General features: G+C 57.9%; 2 protein-coding genes across 2 annotated transcripts; one reads left to right on the top strand and one right to left on the bottom strand.

Moving 5' to 3' along the window:
• The first annotated feature begins 1520 nt into the window (after positions 1-1520).
• On the top strand, positions 1521-3168 carry CST6 (cystatin E/M). Its single transcript, XM_024574316.3, has 3 exons — positions 1521-1791; positions 2526-2651; positions 2952-3168. The coding sequence occupies exons 1-3, from the start codon at positions 1552-1554 to the stop codon at positions 3033-3035; spliced, it is 450 nt and encodes a 149-aa protein (XP_024430084.1). The 5' UTR covers positions 1521-1551; the 3' UTR covers positions 3036-3168.
• A 2372-nt stretch (positions 3169-5540) lies between these two features.
• CATSPER1 (cation channel sperm associated 1) lies at positions 5541-14020 on the bottom strand. Its single transcript, XM_053923807.1, has 12 exons — positions 12976-14020; positions 11765-11962; positions 10929-11042; positions 10620-10779; positions 10249-10340; positions 9974-10117; positions 9748-9811; positions 9502-9574; positions 9328-9388; positions 7879-7954; positions 5725-5839; positions 5541-5567 (listed from the first exon to the last, which is right to left on the bottom strand). Exons 1-12 carry the CDS (start codon positions 14018-14020, stop codon positions 5541-5543), a joined length of 2169 nt encoding a protein of 722 aa, XP_053779782.1.
• Positions 14021-15583: the final 1563 nt, after the last annotated feature.

Here is a 15583-nt window from a genome sequence, read left to right as displayed (position 1 = left end):
TCTGTCTCTCTAAGGCAGGCACCTGAGCCCACAACAAGCTTGTGGCAGTTCCTTGGAATCACAAGGTTGTTTTCACAGCTGGGAAGAGGGTGGGGCAGCTTCCGAACTAGGCAGTGACCGCACTGGTGCCAGGAGATGCTGGATGCTTACTCATTTATCACGGTATGGTTGGCCCCTGAACACTGACGGCCACCCCAGATTAATAGCTCTCTACTGACCAGAAGCCTTCCCAGTAACATAAAACAGGCTGTTCGCACATATGTGTATGTTGTATGTATTATACCCTGTGTTCTTACACTAAGCCAGAGAAAAGATGTTAAGAAAATCATGAGAACACATGTACAGTATTTCTTGGGTAAAAAAACATGCATAAGTGGACTCATGCAGCCCAAACCCCTGTCATTCAGGGGTCAACTGTAATAATGACCACTTACTAAGCACGGACTGTGTCGTCCTATAAACCAGTACCTCTGCCAAGCCCGGATGAAGATCCTCGACCCCGAGCACTGACCCGATCTTAGTGTGCTGCGGGCAAAAGGCCTGCTTCCCCCAACAACGGGGTGAAGAGAGTCCTGTGCCCGTAGCCAGGCACAGGGAATCCCGACAAAATCCGGCCGCTTCCGTGCTCACCTCAGTACTGTTTTTTTATGTTACCAGATTATTATGCCCCCCCTCAGAAAACTGTAGCATCCTGTTTTACTGGTACTTCCAGCCCACGCCCAGCTTCCCTACGGGAGACCCAGTCTCAGGCCAGATTAATAAAACAGCCTCAAAACAGAATAGTCCCCTTTGGACGAGGGCACTGAGGCTCTGGAAGCTCGAGGGGCATGTCAGAAGTCACCCAGTCAGTGGCAGAGCTGGTAAGACAAGCCGTTCTGGCCATTTATCATGGCTTTGATCTCAGTCTGGTTTAAGGGCGAAGATTTGAGTTAGACTGTTGGGTCTCAAATGCCAGCATCACCATTTACTGTTCACCGTCTGGGGTCCTTGGGCAGATCGGTTGTCCCTGGTGTCCTGTTTCCTCCTCTGTTAAGTGGAAATTAGATTCCCACTGCCTGCTAGTTGTGAGGGTCAACAGTGTCCAGCTCAGCACAGCTGTGCCCTGCTTGGCTGCTATTGCCCTGTAGTGCCATGCCTGCCCTAAGCACGTTACCTGTTGAGTCCTCACAGCACCCCAGTTTACAGAGGGGCAAGCTGAGGCAGTGAGAGGTGGAGTAAATTCTCCGAGGTACAGTTAGTAAATTGGGTGATAGTACGAACTTGCTCATAGCTGCTGATATTTCGGACCGACGGGCCTCCTGTTGGTCCTCAATAGTGGCACTTTTTGTGGGTGAATGCCACTGTCCTTTCCTTCACAGGAGTGGGTGTATCCTAGAGGGCAGGGCAAGAATCCCGGCGCAAAGTTGTGCTGGGAAGGGGTCCTTGCCAGACTGGGCAGCCCTAAGCAGGGACGCATGGAGGCCACGGGGCGGGCTGTGTATGGTTGGGCGGGGCCTCAGAACCCTGAGCCCTTAAAAGCAGCGGGGCCAGGCTATCCAGGCACTGACAACTATGGCGCATCCCAACGTCCCGCGGACGCTGGGCCTGGCCCTGCTGGTGTTCTGCCTCCTGGCGCTGACCCGCGACACCCGGGCCCGGCCGGGGGAGGTCTTAGTCGGAGGACGGAGGGACCTGGAACCCAACGATCCGCAGGTGCAGAAGGCGGCGCAGGCGGCCGTGGCCAGCTACAACATGGGCAGCAACAGCCTCTACTACTTCCGAGACACGCGCATCCTCAAGGCGCAGAGCCAGGTGCGGCTGGGCCCACAGGACAGAGGGCGGTGGGCTGAGGCAAGGGAGGTGCCAGATTAAGGAAATCACAAGAGTAATCAGGATATTTTAACACAACTTTTTTTTTTTTTTTTTAAGATTTTATATTTAGAGAAAGGGGGAGGGGGGGGAGAGGGAGAGAAGCATCCATTGGTTGCTTCTCGCACCGCCCCTCCAACCCCCAAACTAGGGGCCTGGCCAGCAACTCAGGCATGTCCCGCGGCCAAAAACCAACCCGTGAACTTTGGGTTCGTAGGCCAGCGCTTAATACACTGAGCCACACCACCCAGAGCAAACACAACATATTTTTTTAAATTAAATAAGTAAAAATCAAATCCATGCCAAAAATTCACAATGAACAAAATACCTACATTTCAACAGACAGGGTCCAACCCTGACCTTGCACAGCTGTTTCACCAGCCTCACACTAGTCCCTGCCCAGACCAGCTGACTGGGGAGGAAAGGAGGGAGGGAGGGGAGACCACGGGCTTCAGGATGGCATGCGCACTTGGGTCAGCCTCCTGCCTGGCCCAGCCTCTGCCCCACTTCCCAGGGACCCCTGCTGGGATGAGCCTGTCCCAGATGTGAAGCCCAGGGCCGGTGTTCTGGGCGCGCCCAGGAGAGGGGAAGGGGGATGGGACACTGGAGAGAGGTGAGGGGTCTGGGTCAGGGCTACTGTCCCAGCACCTCTGACCTGCCTCTGCCCTCCGTCCCAGCTTGTGGCTGGCATCAAGTACTACCTGACCGTGGAGATGGGGAGCACAGCCTGCCGGAAGAGTGCGGTGACGGGAGACCGCATGGACCTCACCACCTGCCCCCTGGCCGCAGGAGCACAGGAGGAGGTAACATCCCCGCACCCCCAGACCCTCAGGTTGGCCAGCTTGAACTGGTCTGGCCGGCCAGACTGAGCCTCTCCCAGCCTCCTATGACTCAGCCCCAGGTCAAGGTGGCCCAGTGCAGAGAGGAGACTGGGGCTTCCCCATAGAGCGAGCTGGCTAGAAAGACCAGGGGTCTGTCTCTGCCATTTCACTTGCCCCTTGAACCAGTGACTGCCCCTCATCGTAGGCCTGGGCTGACTGTTGGGAGGAGGCAGGCCTGGTCCCAGGCTCACCCCTGCTTCTCTTCCCATGCTCTGTCTGCAGAAGCTGCGCTGCGACTTTGAGATCCTAGTGGTTCCCTGGGAGAACACCTCCAGACTTCTAAAGCACCACTGTATGCCCGTGTAGTCGACCCCTGCGGCTGACCCCTGCAGCCATGGGTGTGGGAGGGAGTGGGACCGGCGGTGGAGGGCACTTCGGGTCAGTGGGCCACATCTGTTGCAATAAATTGCTAGCACTGCTTCTTGCAGCCGTCTCTTCATCTCTTCGGAGTGCTTCACTGCTCTCTCTCGTGCCCACCACTCCCACTCCTGGCAGCTCCCTTCCAACCCCCAGCCCAGCTGAGCTGCTGTCCCATCCCACACAGTGCTGAGGGGTACAGGACTCAGCCCCAAATCTGGAGTCCTTCAAGCACCCCAGCATCACAGGCATAGAGGAGCAATACTCCAGATTCTCAGTATTCTGAGTTAAGGGGTGGGAGACAAAGTCAGGAGAGAGAAGGCACCCCATTGGAGAGGAGAGGGTAGGAGTGGGTGAATTTTCTGGGGGAGCACCTGTGTGCTCCTTCCTCTCAGCCCCCAGGACACCTCAGGGTGGCATAAGAGGGTTTGGGGGGGTGGGGAGGTCAGCCAGCAGGGCCCCAGGACTCTGAGCTCAGCCTGTGAGATTTCTCTACCCACATGTGGCCCAGCGATGTCAGAGCCCCTGCAGGCCAACACCAGGAGGGCTGAGACAGTGACTCTTGAGGACACACTGTGGGCCACACACCAGAGGGGCTCCCCAGTGCTTTGCCCTGGGCAGGATCCCCGGAAGGGGCTGGACCAGGAGCTCCAAGGGGCTGAGGTCAAATCAGCTTCCCACAGGAGGAATAAGGGGCAGGCATAATTTAAGGAAAACAGAGTTGCAATATTTTTTGCACACGTGAATTTGCAGCTACAATTCATACTCCCCCCTCCCACACACACCCAGAACTCCTTAACACACTCGACACGCACATATAGAGAAGCGGACGCTCCCAGACACCGCACACGTATCCATAAAAGCACAAACACAACATAGCAACCCAGAGGCACAAACGCAAACACGCAGAAGCACCCCCACCCAGAAACCACCTGGAGATGCGCACACGGTCCCCAAACACAACTCCAGAGACCAACGTGCTCCACCCGGAGCTGTCTGACACCCACACCTGGGGCGGGGGTGGTGACTGGGTCCCTTGGGAGCACTAGGTGTGGGCACCGTCAGGCCCAGGCAGGCAGAACAATGCAGTGGCAGTGGGGAGCACCACCGCCCCTGCCTGCTGGCTCTGGGCAAGCAAGGTCTCACAGCCTGCTGTGGCTGCCTGGTCCCCTGCCCAGTGCTGGGACCTAGTGAGGAACAGTCCTAGCTCCTAGGCCCTGCTCTCTGCCTTAAAGGCCACCTGCCTTAGAGGTGGGGACTGAGAGGTGTAAAGTAGATGTGACTTCCGTGTGGAAGACTGAGGAGCTGAGGAGCGGGGTTTGACCAGACTTAGGGCTGCAGGAGAAACTTCCAGTCCCACTTCTGCTCAAGCCTATTGGATGCTGCAGCTCAGACAGACCAGGGGCATGTGACACAGCCGCTGCTTGCGGGGGCGGGGGGGCTCCCACGTGTCACCAAGCAGGAGCTTCCAGCATTCGGCTGGCACAGGGTAGGTGGCAGGAAATGCTTGTTGAATGAATGTGTGAGGTGGTGGAGTGAGGCAAGGCCTGGAGACATCTGCCAGGTGGCTTCTCCGCCAGGTGGCCCAAACTCCAGATGGCATGTCCTCTGCACGGCCATCCCTGGGTCCTGGGCCCTGGGCCAGCCAGTGCTCATGACCAGGCCAGGGGGAGGGGGAGGTGCTGCTCCTGTTCTGGGGCCTGGAGCCTTCACCACTATCCCGTCCAGCTCAGGGGCACAGGGGTGGTTGGCAAAACTGTTTGCCCCACTCTGGAGTCCCTCTCCTGACACCCTCCAGCCTGTACTGCATGATGGCTTCACTCTGCCAGGGGCGAGGTGGGTGCTGTAGATAGTGTGGGTAGACAGGAGCCCCAGAGCGGGGCTGGGCGTGTGCTAGGTCTCCAGCGCCCAGCGTAGGCCCGGGCACCCGGGGGCTTCTGGGCTCACGACACCCTTATACTGGGTACTGAAGGTGCTGGTAGGCCTGGATTCTTGAGCTCTGAGCCCCCGTTTCTAGATTCTGCAGGTCCCCCACACCCTGAAACGGGGGCTATTCTGGCCGGTTCTTTCTCTCCTGACTCCCGGGCCAGTGACGGCTTCCTCCCCGAAGCAGGATGACTGCCCACTCCTCCTCCGGCGCTGAGCCAGCCTGCTTTCCAGCTCACCCCTGTGGGCCCAGCTAGGGAGCATGGCCCTGGGGGGGCTGGGGGTGCCACAGACAGTGCCTGTCGTGAGCAACACTCACGCACGCACACGTGCACGCACACGAGTTCTCCTGCCTGTGCCCCGGCCCAGCCAGTGAAGACACGGGGCCAGCTGGGGTTTCAACACTCTGTTGGGGCCCAGCCCTGCAGTCTTGACAATCACTCCAGCGTGTCTGGGGACTTGTCCCGACCGCCCCAGTGGGCAGCATGCCAGAGGCTGAAGTCTGTACCAGCCGTCTCCATCCAGGGATCACTTTCTGAAGTCCTCTTCTCCAGCCTGCGGGGCGGGATGGTTGGGTGGCTGAGTCACCAGACTCTGTCTTCTCAAACGCCCATGGGACTGTGATTCAGGGCCCCTTCTGGGCACGGGCCCCCCTACCTGGCCTTCCAGGGCCCCCTACCCCAGCCCTCCCTTCTGGTCCTGCCTGGTTCACCTCAAACGCAGTGTCCACGATCTCATCAATGACTGACGCCTGGGAGCGGAACTTCTGTTGGTAATGCTCCACTCCAGCGGCCAGCTGCAGGAAACGGAACAGGAGCTCCTGCTGCCTGTGGGGAGGGGGCAGAGGCGAGCCCTGGCCAACCTGCCTGGCTGGGCCTTCAAGGCCCCAGAACCCCCAGATGGTTGTTCTTGCTTGCCTCCCCCACTCCCACCCATATACTCACATCACACTTGACCTCCATTTCCAGGCAAGACCACAACTTTTCTGAGTGTGGCCTTGCCCACTCCCAACCCCCACCATCTGCCTGTACCACAGAGGGTACTAACTGTGTGTCCTCCCAGTCCTCCATCCCTCCACCCACCCGCCATCTGCCTGCCCCTCCTACTGCCCATAGCTCCCTGTGCACCCACTCACCCCCAATTCATCCACTTGCCTATCCCATCACCCCACCTTTTCATTCACTCACCTGTCCCTCCATCCACCCCGCTCTTCCCTGGACCCCTTCACCATGCTGTGCAGGCAGTCATCCACCTACACCCCCACCCACTCACCCACCCTACTACCCACTCACTAGTGCCTTTGCTGCCTGCCTGTCTCACCGACCCATCCATCAGGTTACCCTGAAACCAGCCTGCACTGCAAGGTGCTTGGAGAACACAGACCCAGACAAGAAACAGCCCCTGCCCTCAAGAAGCGCAGTCTGCGGCAGAGCCAGAAAGGCAAACCAAGTGTGTTTACACTATAATAAGTGCAAACACAGGCTCAGGCAGGGCTCCCAGTTCTCTATTCCAGAACAGCGGGGTGCGTCCTGGGGGGCTGGGGCAGGCCTCAGGGAGGGAGGTTCCCTGAAAGGCTGGATGGAGGTGGAGACGCCCAGGCAAGGTCAGAGCAAGGCGCCTGGGCCTTATCCTCAGGGAGGCAGGGGCTCTTGTAGGGTTTCAAAATCGGGAGGAGAGAAATGCCAAAACTGCACTTTAACAAAGACCACTCTCTAAAGAAACAAAAAGGAAAAAGTGATTTAAACAAACAAACACGACACAATGCAGAGCGCTCTCGGTGGGGGTGGGCTAACGGGGAAGGGTTTGGAGGCCCCCCCCCCCAAGGGAAGGGCCGCAGAGGCACTGAGGGCCCAGGCGAGGCTGATGGCCAGACAGCCGGAGCATGGAGGGTGGACAGGGGCGCCGGGAGCGGGAGTGAGCAGGATCGGAACTCAACTCTCCTGACTCTTGGTCACTGGAGCCTGGTATCAGCGACCCGGGAACATTCCAGGGAGAGAGGACAGTGTGGGCAAAGGCCTGGAGGTGGAGAGCTATGTGCTCTGCTTGGGAAACAGTGTGGGTGAAGCAAGGGTGTGGGGGCGGTAGTGGCTTCCACAACGGGAGCAAGGTGGGCAAAGGCTCGATCACGGGGGGCCCCTTGGGGCTTGGGCTCTGTCGGTGGGTGACGAGCGCCCGGTGGGTGCAGGAGTCAGGAGGCCCTGTCTGCTGCTTTGGAGCCAGTCTGGATGAGGTGGGGGGAGGCCCAGTTTTCAGAGACAGGGCTCTCTGGGAGCCAGGCAGCAGGAGCCTGTGCCAAGGTGCCGCCACCCCAAGCACAGCCTTGAGCACCTAGCCGTCCTGGCCCAGCTGACCACTCAAGTCCTTGGAAATGGGCTATGGCCCATCCGCCTCGACCCAAGCTGTTCCCTGACCCACCCACCTCATCCCTGCACTTTGCTGAAGGCCAGCACAACCGCAGAGGTGGGGCCCGCATGGGCAGGTGCTTGTCTGGGTCCTTTTTGTGTCTCTGGAGTCCTCGCAGGGCCTGGCCCAGAGCAGGGGCTGGGGATGCTCCTTCAGTAAGAAGATGAGCAGAATCGCTGCTCCCCAGGGCCTCACTGCGGCCTCTGCCGTGGGCCCTGGCCTCAGAGGGACTCTCACGGCCCTTTCGGTGCTGCTGGGGGTTACTCTCGGTGGCACAGGATAACTCTTGGTGGCAGAATCCACTCATGTTCTGCACATCTGACCCACAGGCTCTACATATGCCTCGGTGCTCCACCGCCTGCCACAGAGGAGGCCCGTGGACTGTTTCCTGCCAGCCCAGCTGCCAGGCCCCCAGAATTCTCCCCTCAGACCCAAGGCCTCCCCTCACTTCGGGTCTCCTTACTTCTCAGTCATGGTCCCAAATTTCTTCTCGAGGAGGTGCTTCTGTTTGGCATGTTCACTCATCACCTCTTCAGGCTCTGGGTGTGGAGAGAGCGGGGAGGTCAAGGTGGTGTCTGCATTGACGGGGAGTGGAGGAAACCCCACACACCATGGAGATATTCAAACAGGGGTTGACGAGTTTTTGCCTAGGACTCCCTCAAAGAGCTCGCTTCTCCAGGTGTGGAGTGTGTAATTTTATGTGTTCAACTCAGGCCTGGCCAATCAGAACAGCCTATCCTTTGCCTGCAGTGATTGGTTCAGAAATAGGCAGGTGATCAATTGGAGCAAAAGAGCAATTTGAGCCAATTAATTTTTTTTTAATTTTTATTGTTATTCAATTACAGTTGTATGCCTTTTCTCCCCTTCCCTCCCCCCGACCCCAGCTGAACCCACCTCCCTCCCCCACCCCCACCATCCCCCCCGATTTTGTCCATGTGTCCTTTATAAGAGCCAATTAATTTTTCGCTTAAGCTCTTCCGCACTGCGTGTCTGTCCCTGGTGGAGAGCCAGGCCAACCGGGGGGAGGGGGAACGGGGGGAGCAGGTGACCCCTGAGGACCTTCGCTCCTCTGGTGTTAATGGTCCTAAGAGTGGGAGCCTGGAGCTCAGATTCTGAAGTTCTGAAGGGTTTTTTTTTTGGATTTTATTTATTTACTTTTAGAAGGGGGGAAGGGAGGGGGAAAGAGAGGGAGAGAAACATCAGTGTGTGAGAGATACATCCATCGGTTGCCTCTCACGCACCTCCAGCTGGGACCTGGCCTACAACCCAGGCATGTGCCCTGATTGGGAATCCAACTGGTGACCTTTCAGTTCACAGGCCGCCACTCAATCCACTGAGCCACACCAGCCAGGGCTCTGAAGATCTTTCAGCAGGAAGCAGAGTAATGGGCTCAAAATAAATTCACACAGAAAGTCACGTGTGCAGATGTGAACACGTGCAGAAAACTTCATCTTCGTGAGACACTCTGGACAAGTGTGTATCTGACCTTGACAAAGCCCTCAGACAGCTGGAGCCGTCTCCTGTAAAACCACTGCGGCATACTTGAGTTATTAACAGAAACGAATGTTTGGTAAATCATAATTTGGCTAAGTAGTTATTTTGCCAATGGGTCTTTCAAGAACTGACTCTCAGTTTAATTGGCTTTTGGAGGATTGCCTTAGTCCCATTGGACCAAAGTTGTAAGCTTTGAACGCTCATGGGGGAGGCAGCCAATCAATGTTTCTCTCTCACATCAATGTTTGTTTCTCTCTCTCCCTTCCCCTCTCTCTCTTAAAAAAAAATAAAATAAAATAAAAATTAGGAAGAAAGAAAGAAAGAAAGAAAGATCGTTCTCATGAGCCACAAGATTCTACAAATCTGAAACTGAGCCTGGAATCCTGTGTCTGAGCGTGGAAGGAGGGGGGGCCGATACCTGCTTTGCTGAGCTCCGTCAGCGACTCGTACAGCAGCAGCTCATTGATCTTGGCGGCCCTCTGGGAAGAAGAGTCCTCGGTCCTGTCAGAGTCCCATGCCTGCCTACCCTCCAGCCTCTGTGCCCCCTCCTCGTGCTTCCCTGATTGGTCTCCCCACCCCACCCGCTCGGTACCTCCTGCTTCACTTTCTCCAGGCCTCTGAGCAGTGCCATCTGGAAGTTGTCCACCAGGACGGCAATTACGAGACTGGAGGTGGGGGAACAGTGGGGTGCTCTCAAGGGTGAGGCTGGAGGAAAGGCCAGCACCCTTCTCTGGGTTCCTCCTGGCCTGACCAGGGTGAGAGGGCTGGGAGGGGCTGCCCTGGGGTTGGGTGGGGAGTGGGGAGGGGAGTGGGGAGCAGAGCAGGGCAGCCTCCTTACTTGAGGAAGATGAAGTACTGGATGATAATGTAAATCATGAGAATGGGGATGATGTGCCAGGCCCCTGGGAGGTGGGCGGAGTTGGAGCTGTGAGTTCCCGCCAGCCCTCACCGAACCGCTGCCAGCAAGCACCAGAAGCCCCACTTTGGAGATGGGGGAACCAGCCCTCAGGGTCTGCCCACCCAGCCAGCCTCCTGCCCTGTGCCCAGCCCGGGGCCTGCCCCACCCTGGGCCTGGCTATCCAGGTAGATTTGGGACCAGTCGTCCAGAGTGAGCAAGGTGAAGAGTGTGAAGATGGTGGTGAGGATGTTCTGGAAACGCTTGGGGTCAGACTGGCGGAACAGCGCCCGGAGCACCACAGAGAAGAGGACTGGCTGTTAGGGCCAAACCAGGCACGCCGGGCCCATTTTACCCTGTTCTCCTTCCCTGGGCCTCTATACCGCCCCCACCTCCCCCCACAGCCTGACAGGCTCCCGCCCCAGCCCCCGCAGAGCGGGATACAGAGGCAGGTGAACATGAGGACCAGGATGGCGGCGATGGACGGCAAAGACCGCACCAGGGTCCCGGTCACTTCCTGCAGGCTGGTCAGGAAGCTGTGGGCAGAGTTTGACAGGGAGGCAGTCGGTGGCGCTTGGGATCTGTGCCCAGGAGCCAGAGCGGATGCTGAACCCAAGGGGTCCCTGATGTGCTAATGACTGGGAAGAGTGCTGGCCCCTCTCTGGAAAATGAAGAGGCCGATCTGACAGGAGGCCTATCAGAAACGGGCTGGAGTCTGCAGCCTCTCTGACCCCCGTCCCTGCAACAGGCCAGGCCTGTGTCCCCTTTTCCTTCAGAGTCCCCACGCCAGGGTGGGCAGCTGTGGCCCAGCTGACCTGAGCCTCCGCAGGACCCGAACGGCCCTCAGGGCCCGCAGGCTCTTGAAGACCTTGAAGATCCGGAAGACGCTTTGGTTGTAGATGGTGCGCTTGAAGGAGCGGGAGTTGAACTGCATGAGCGAGAAGTCCAGCACAGCCATGACCATGATGACGAAGTCTGAGGGCACAGGGCGCCTGAGTGCCACCCGCAGCCGTCCCAACACCCGCACCCCTGCTCCCGTCCGCTTTCGCCCTTAGCCTTCCTCAGGCAGTTCAGGTCCCCCCCCTCCCCCCCCCCCTCCCCCGCCACGCCCCGTCCCCACACACCTAGGTTGTTCCAGAAGTCGTAAAAATAGTCGAGGCCCATAGCAATGATCTTGAGCACAGCTTCCACCATGTAGATGGAGAGGAAAACGGAGTCAAAGGCCATAAAGTACCACTCTGCAGGGACACCGGGGGGGGGGGGGGGGGGGGCTTGCTCAGGGTCACCCCTGGCAACCCTGGCCCCTCTCTCCTCCTCCCCACGGGAACCTTACACACAGCCATTTGGGGAGAGCCTCGCTCTGCTCAAATAGCTGTGTGTCTTAACTGCTCTGTGCCTCGGTTTTCTCGCCTGTAAATGGTGACTGTAACAGCCAGCCTGATAGAGTTTTCATGAGCGTGAAAGGCATTTAACACAGTGAAACGCTTATAACAGAGCCTGCACCAGTGAGCATGCAAGAAGTATCAGCCATTCTTCTTCTTCTCCTTCTCTCCTTAGCTTATGTCCTTTACTTCATCCTGCTGCCCGTGTTTTAGGGGTTGCCTTCTCCAGTTTTCCACTCTCACCCCTCTAGGGTCTCCTCCGAATGTCCTGACCCTTCTAGCCCACCTGGTTCCGGGCACCCTTCCTCGCAAAGCAGCATTCTTAGAGCGGACGCGCCACCTCGTGGCTGCAGCCACACACAGCACCTCCTCCAGTTCAGCCTGCCTCTCTGTGTCCCGCTGCCCCGCTGACCCCCGCTATCTCCGCGCGCCTCATCTCTAACACTGAGCAATGTCGTCCGCTTCCCAGGGTGAGATTCAGATCAGGTAAGTCGTACGAATCACTGGGCACTGAGTCGGGCCGGGCCAACAAGAAGCCCGCCGGCCTCCTCCACATGAACGGGGCTCCCGGCCCTTACCGCCCCGGATCTCGACTTCAGCGAAGGTCTGGGCCACCAGCATGATGGTGTTGAGGCAGACGACGAGGAAGATGAAGGCGTCAAAGACCAGGGAGTCAGTCAGGCTCCTGAGCATTTTCCGCAGGCCATGAAAGAGGTGGCCGAATTTTTCCCACAACCAATTGTGCAGCTTCTTGTGAGCCCGCTGGACCCTGCCGGCTGTAAGGGAGCCAGAAGGTCAAGTCTAAGCGGAGCGGGGCCTGGGGTGCCCGAGCCTGCTCTCAGGCTGGGCTGCGGTTCATCTTCACGCCTGCCTGCTCTCTCACTGAGGAGCCTCTGCATTGGCCCCGTATTGGTACCGGGGCCACGGGCCCGACTCCTCCCCCAGTAGGTGCCAGCCTGTTTGGGGTTCGGGGTCTGCTCGAGCACATCTTTCGGGCGCATGCTCCTACACCTCCACGCCTGTCTTTACTCACATGGCAACTTCTGTGTGGAAACCCCAATCCTCCACGCCACCCCATCTTCTGGGTAAACTCTCCCTTTCCCTTTAAGATTCTGCTGAAATATCTTTTTTTGGCTGCTTTCCCTACCCCCCAGCACCCCCCCCCACACACACACACATCTGTTAGACATTCACCCACCTCTGCTTGTCTGTGTGGCTGTTGCCATGTCTATTGAACTACTAGGGGCCAAGGTTGGGGGGTTGTGCGTTAACAGCCAAGGTCCCTCCCTGCCCTCGAACAAGGCCCTCATTCAGGTACTGCTCCCCAGTGTCTGTCCTTAAGAAGCTCACGTTTTTTGGGGGGGAAATATGGAAAAACAGAATCCACAAATGTTCTGACATGGAGGACAGGTCTCCATCGCCGGGTGGTCTGGGATTAGTTGGTTAAGTGACCACTGCCGGCCTTGTAGCCCCTTAAGGGCTGGTCTTCCCTGTGCTGCCAGGGTCCAGGTAGGCCAGGTACTCATAGTAGGTAAGAGGGAATGTTCGAGAAGTGGACGTGTGAATGAATAAAGCAGTGACTGAATGAACAGACAACCGATGGCCCGAAGAGGTGCCTACTCCTGGGCCTGGACGACTGGACGGCGGACAGTCAGGTGAGTGAGCAGCCAGTTAGACACACCTGCAGGGAGAGCGGAGCCTCAGCATCTGTGCGAGGCCGGGCCGGGCCCGAGTGAGGTCTGGGGTCTGGGTCGGGCAGTAGGAGTTGGACGGGAGGGCGAAGACTCACTTTTGCGCTTCTGAAATTGCTCGTCTTCAGCCCAGCTTCCTGAGGTTTTAGAGCAGGAATCCTGAGGGTGGACTTTGTTGGAGCCCTTGGCGGCACGCGGGTGCACTGCACCGCGGGGGCGAGGCAAGCTCTGGGCGCGCTCCACGCGGGGCGCGAGGGCAGCCGAAGGAGAGTGGGCCGGGTCCACCCTGACCGCGCTGCGGGACCTGTGCGAGCCAAAGCCCTGGGCCCCGGCGTGGTGGTACTCCTCGTAGTGCTCACTGTGGGGGGCGTCGTGATGCCGGGCGCCGTGCTGGTGCTCTCTGTGGCGGTGCTCGCCTCGGTGGCCGCGGTGGCCGTGGCGGGGCTCGCTGGAGTAGCGAGGTACGGCTTGGTGGGAGGACCCCCCGTAGGCAGGGTGGGGATGGGTCTCTCCGTGATGAGGAGGCCTTCTGTGGTGGTGGGCTTGATGATGATGGCGTCTGCTGTGGTCGTAAGCGTCGTGGTGCTGGGGCCCCCCTTGGGCAGAGGCCTCGCTGTCGTGGTAGGACTCTTTATGGTAGTAAGGCTCACCTTCCGGAGGGAGCCCGCTGTAGTGGGAGAGGTCGCTGTGGCGGCGGGGCCCCCCGGGGGCGTGGGACTCACTGTGGTGGTGCGGCCTACTGTTCAGTCTCCTGCTACTCTGGCGGTGTTCATCATCAAACAAGTCCTCGGCATAGGAATGGCGGGAGAGGACAGTGTCGCGGGAAGCAGACGGGGTGAAGGCTGTGGAGTGGCGGGCTCCGCCACGACGGGGGGAGTGGTGGTGGCGGTGGCGGGCCGAATGGCGGGAGAGGGCACGGTCAGAGAAGTCTTGGAACTCGCCGCGGTGGTGGTGAGACCCACCACGGTGATGGGGCACATCAGGGTGATAGGACGCCCCCTGGTGGCGGGGCTTGTGATGGCGATGGGCCGCACCGGGAGCGGGCCTGCGGTGCGCCGGTGAGGAGCCGGGGTCAGAGAGCGCATCCGAGTCACTGACATCCGTCTCATTTGGAGCCTTTTCAGCCGTCGAAGGTTGATCCATAACTACGATGGGGGCCCTGAACAGGAAGAGCTCAAGACGATCAGCCCAGCGGGCCCCTGGCTGGATGGCCCTTCTCACCAACACTGTGGCAGAAGGCCTGGCTCTTCTCACGGAACTCTGCCCTCTGTGACGTCACCGGCAGACCCCATCCCAGGCCTCATTCACAAGTGCCTCCCTGGGCTACAGCTCAGAATCAAGGATCACCGAGACTAACTCCTTCACTGTAAACCTGGGAAACTGAGGTCGAGGAAAGGGAAGGGAATGGTCCAAAGCGACCCATCATGTCAATGGCAAAGCTAGACAAAGAGCACAGCAACCTCCTATCACACACAGAAGGCCAGTGGCTTCGCCCTTCCCATGGGCCCGTTGAGAAACACCAATTTGCCTGGGGAGAGAGGCAGGCTGAAGCAATAGCGTGGGCCATCCTACACGGCAAGGTCTGCTGCCGATTGGCTCCTCGTGGGAGTTTACATGGTACACGAATACCTTCCCATTTGGCGAGCATTTTCAGAAGCTTTCCGCAGACCTCTGTCGTGTACCAACAAACACATCAGCAAGTTCCCAGTTGTGTTCTTCCCAAGTCTCTGCAAGTGGCCAGCCCCTCAGATATTGCTCATCAGCTCATGTCAATCTGCATCACAGGCCTTCCTTCCTTCCGCACCAAGAGGATAACCCACTGACTGCCCCATGCTCCTCCCACTGGGGGGATTTCCCTCCCTTCACCACCAACTTCCAGGGTGCCCTCCAAATGGGGCTGGCCCTGGCTTACTGTGAAGAACCTTCCATAAATCATTTTTCCTCTTCCCCTCGAAGCTGTTGAGTGTAAACTAAGGGAGAGGAGGTGCAGCTGTGGAAAAAAACACCATGGGACTCCGAAGCACCTGCGTGGCCGGTTCGTTTGTGCGTTCTGGATCTGCTTGGCCCTGGTATCGCATACACCGCTCCAGTCCCCACTGGGATGCAACTCCACTGGAAGTGCAAGTCCAACTTCATGATTCTGTGGCTCAGAGAACACCCAGTTAATTAACACCCAAGAGCGTTTGTTTCCCATAATCACTTGCTGTTCCATAAACTAGGCAGTCAGCCTTTAGCAAGGTCCAGTGACAGGCCAGAAACTGCTTTTTAGAATGTAGAATTGTTGGCAGAGGCCAGCATGGCTAAAACTCCAAGAGTCGTAACTGTGATACTCCTATTGGGACTTGCCAGAGGTACCACATGGCATCTTTGGCTGACACCTAAGTCAGGCACGTGGACATACCAGGCATGATGCCCTGGTGGTAGGGTAGCTTGTATCATAGCCTTTTGAAGAGCCTTTTTTAGATCCAGACCTAACACTGTCATATTTACAGTTTACCCCGTACGTGAGTCAGAGCACCTTGTCCACAAGTGATATGTGCTGGACTAGCACATATCAAAAGACATACCATATATCACTCCTCCTCCTTTCTGGTGTACGGTGTAGGGGACAGCAACATGTCTCTCACATTAGAAGATATCTGACATTCCCCAGACCTCTGCTGCCCTAGAAACTTTCCTGCTGTGGCAGGCCCTTGAACTTCCACA

Source organism: Desmodus rotundus, chromosome 5, assembly GCF_022682495.2.
Source record: "Desmodus rotundus isolate HL8 chromosome 5, HLdesRot8A.1, whole genome shotgun sequence".
Lineage (NCBI taxonomy): Eukaryota > Metazoa > Chordata > Mammalia > Chiroptera > Phyllostomidae > Desmodus > Desmodus rotundus.
Note: the sequence above shows the minus strand (reverse complement) of the source record. Positions and strands in the feature narration are given on the sequence as shown.

Coding starts and splice junctions, on each gene's coding strand:
- CST6 (XM_024574316.3), top strand. CDS start 1,552: ATGGCGCATCCCAACGTCCCGCGGACGCTGGGCCTGGCCCTGCTGGTG. Junction 1,792..2,525: donor TCCTCAAGGCGCAGAGCCAG/GTGCGGCTGGGC, acceptor CCTCCGTCCCAG/CTTGTGGCTGGCATCAAGTA. Junction 2,652..2,951: donor CCGCAGGAGCACAGGAGGAG/GTAACATCCCCG, acceptor CTCTGTCTGCAG/AAGCTGCGCTGCGACTTTGA.
- CATSPER1 (XM_053923807.1), bottom strand. CDS start 14,020: ATGGATCAACCTTCGACGGCTGAAAAGGCTCCAAATGAGACGGATGTC. Junction 10,780..10,928: donor CGACTTCTGGAACAACCTAG/GTGTGTGGGGAC, acceptor CTGTGCCCTCAG/ACTTCGTCATCATGGTCATG. Junction 7,955..9,327: donor GACGGAGCTCAGCAAAGCAG/GTATCGGCCCCC, acceptor CTCCACACCCAG/AGCCTGAAGAGGTGATGAGT.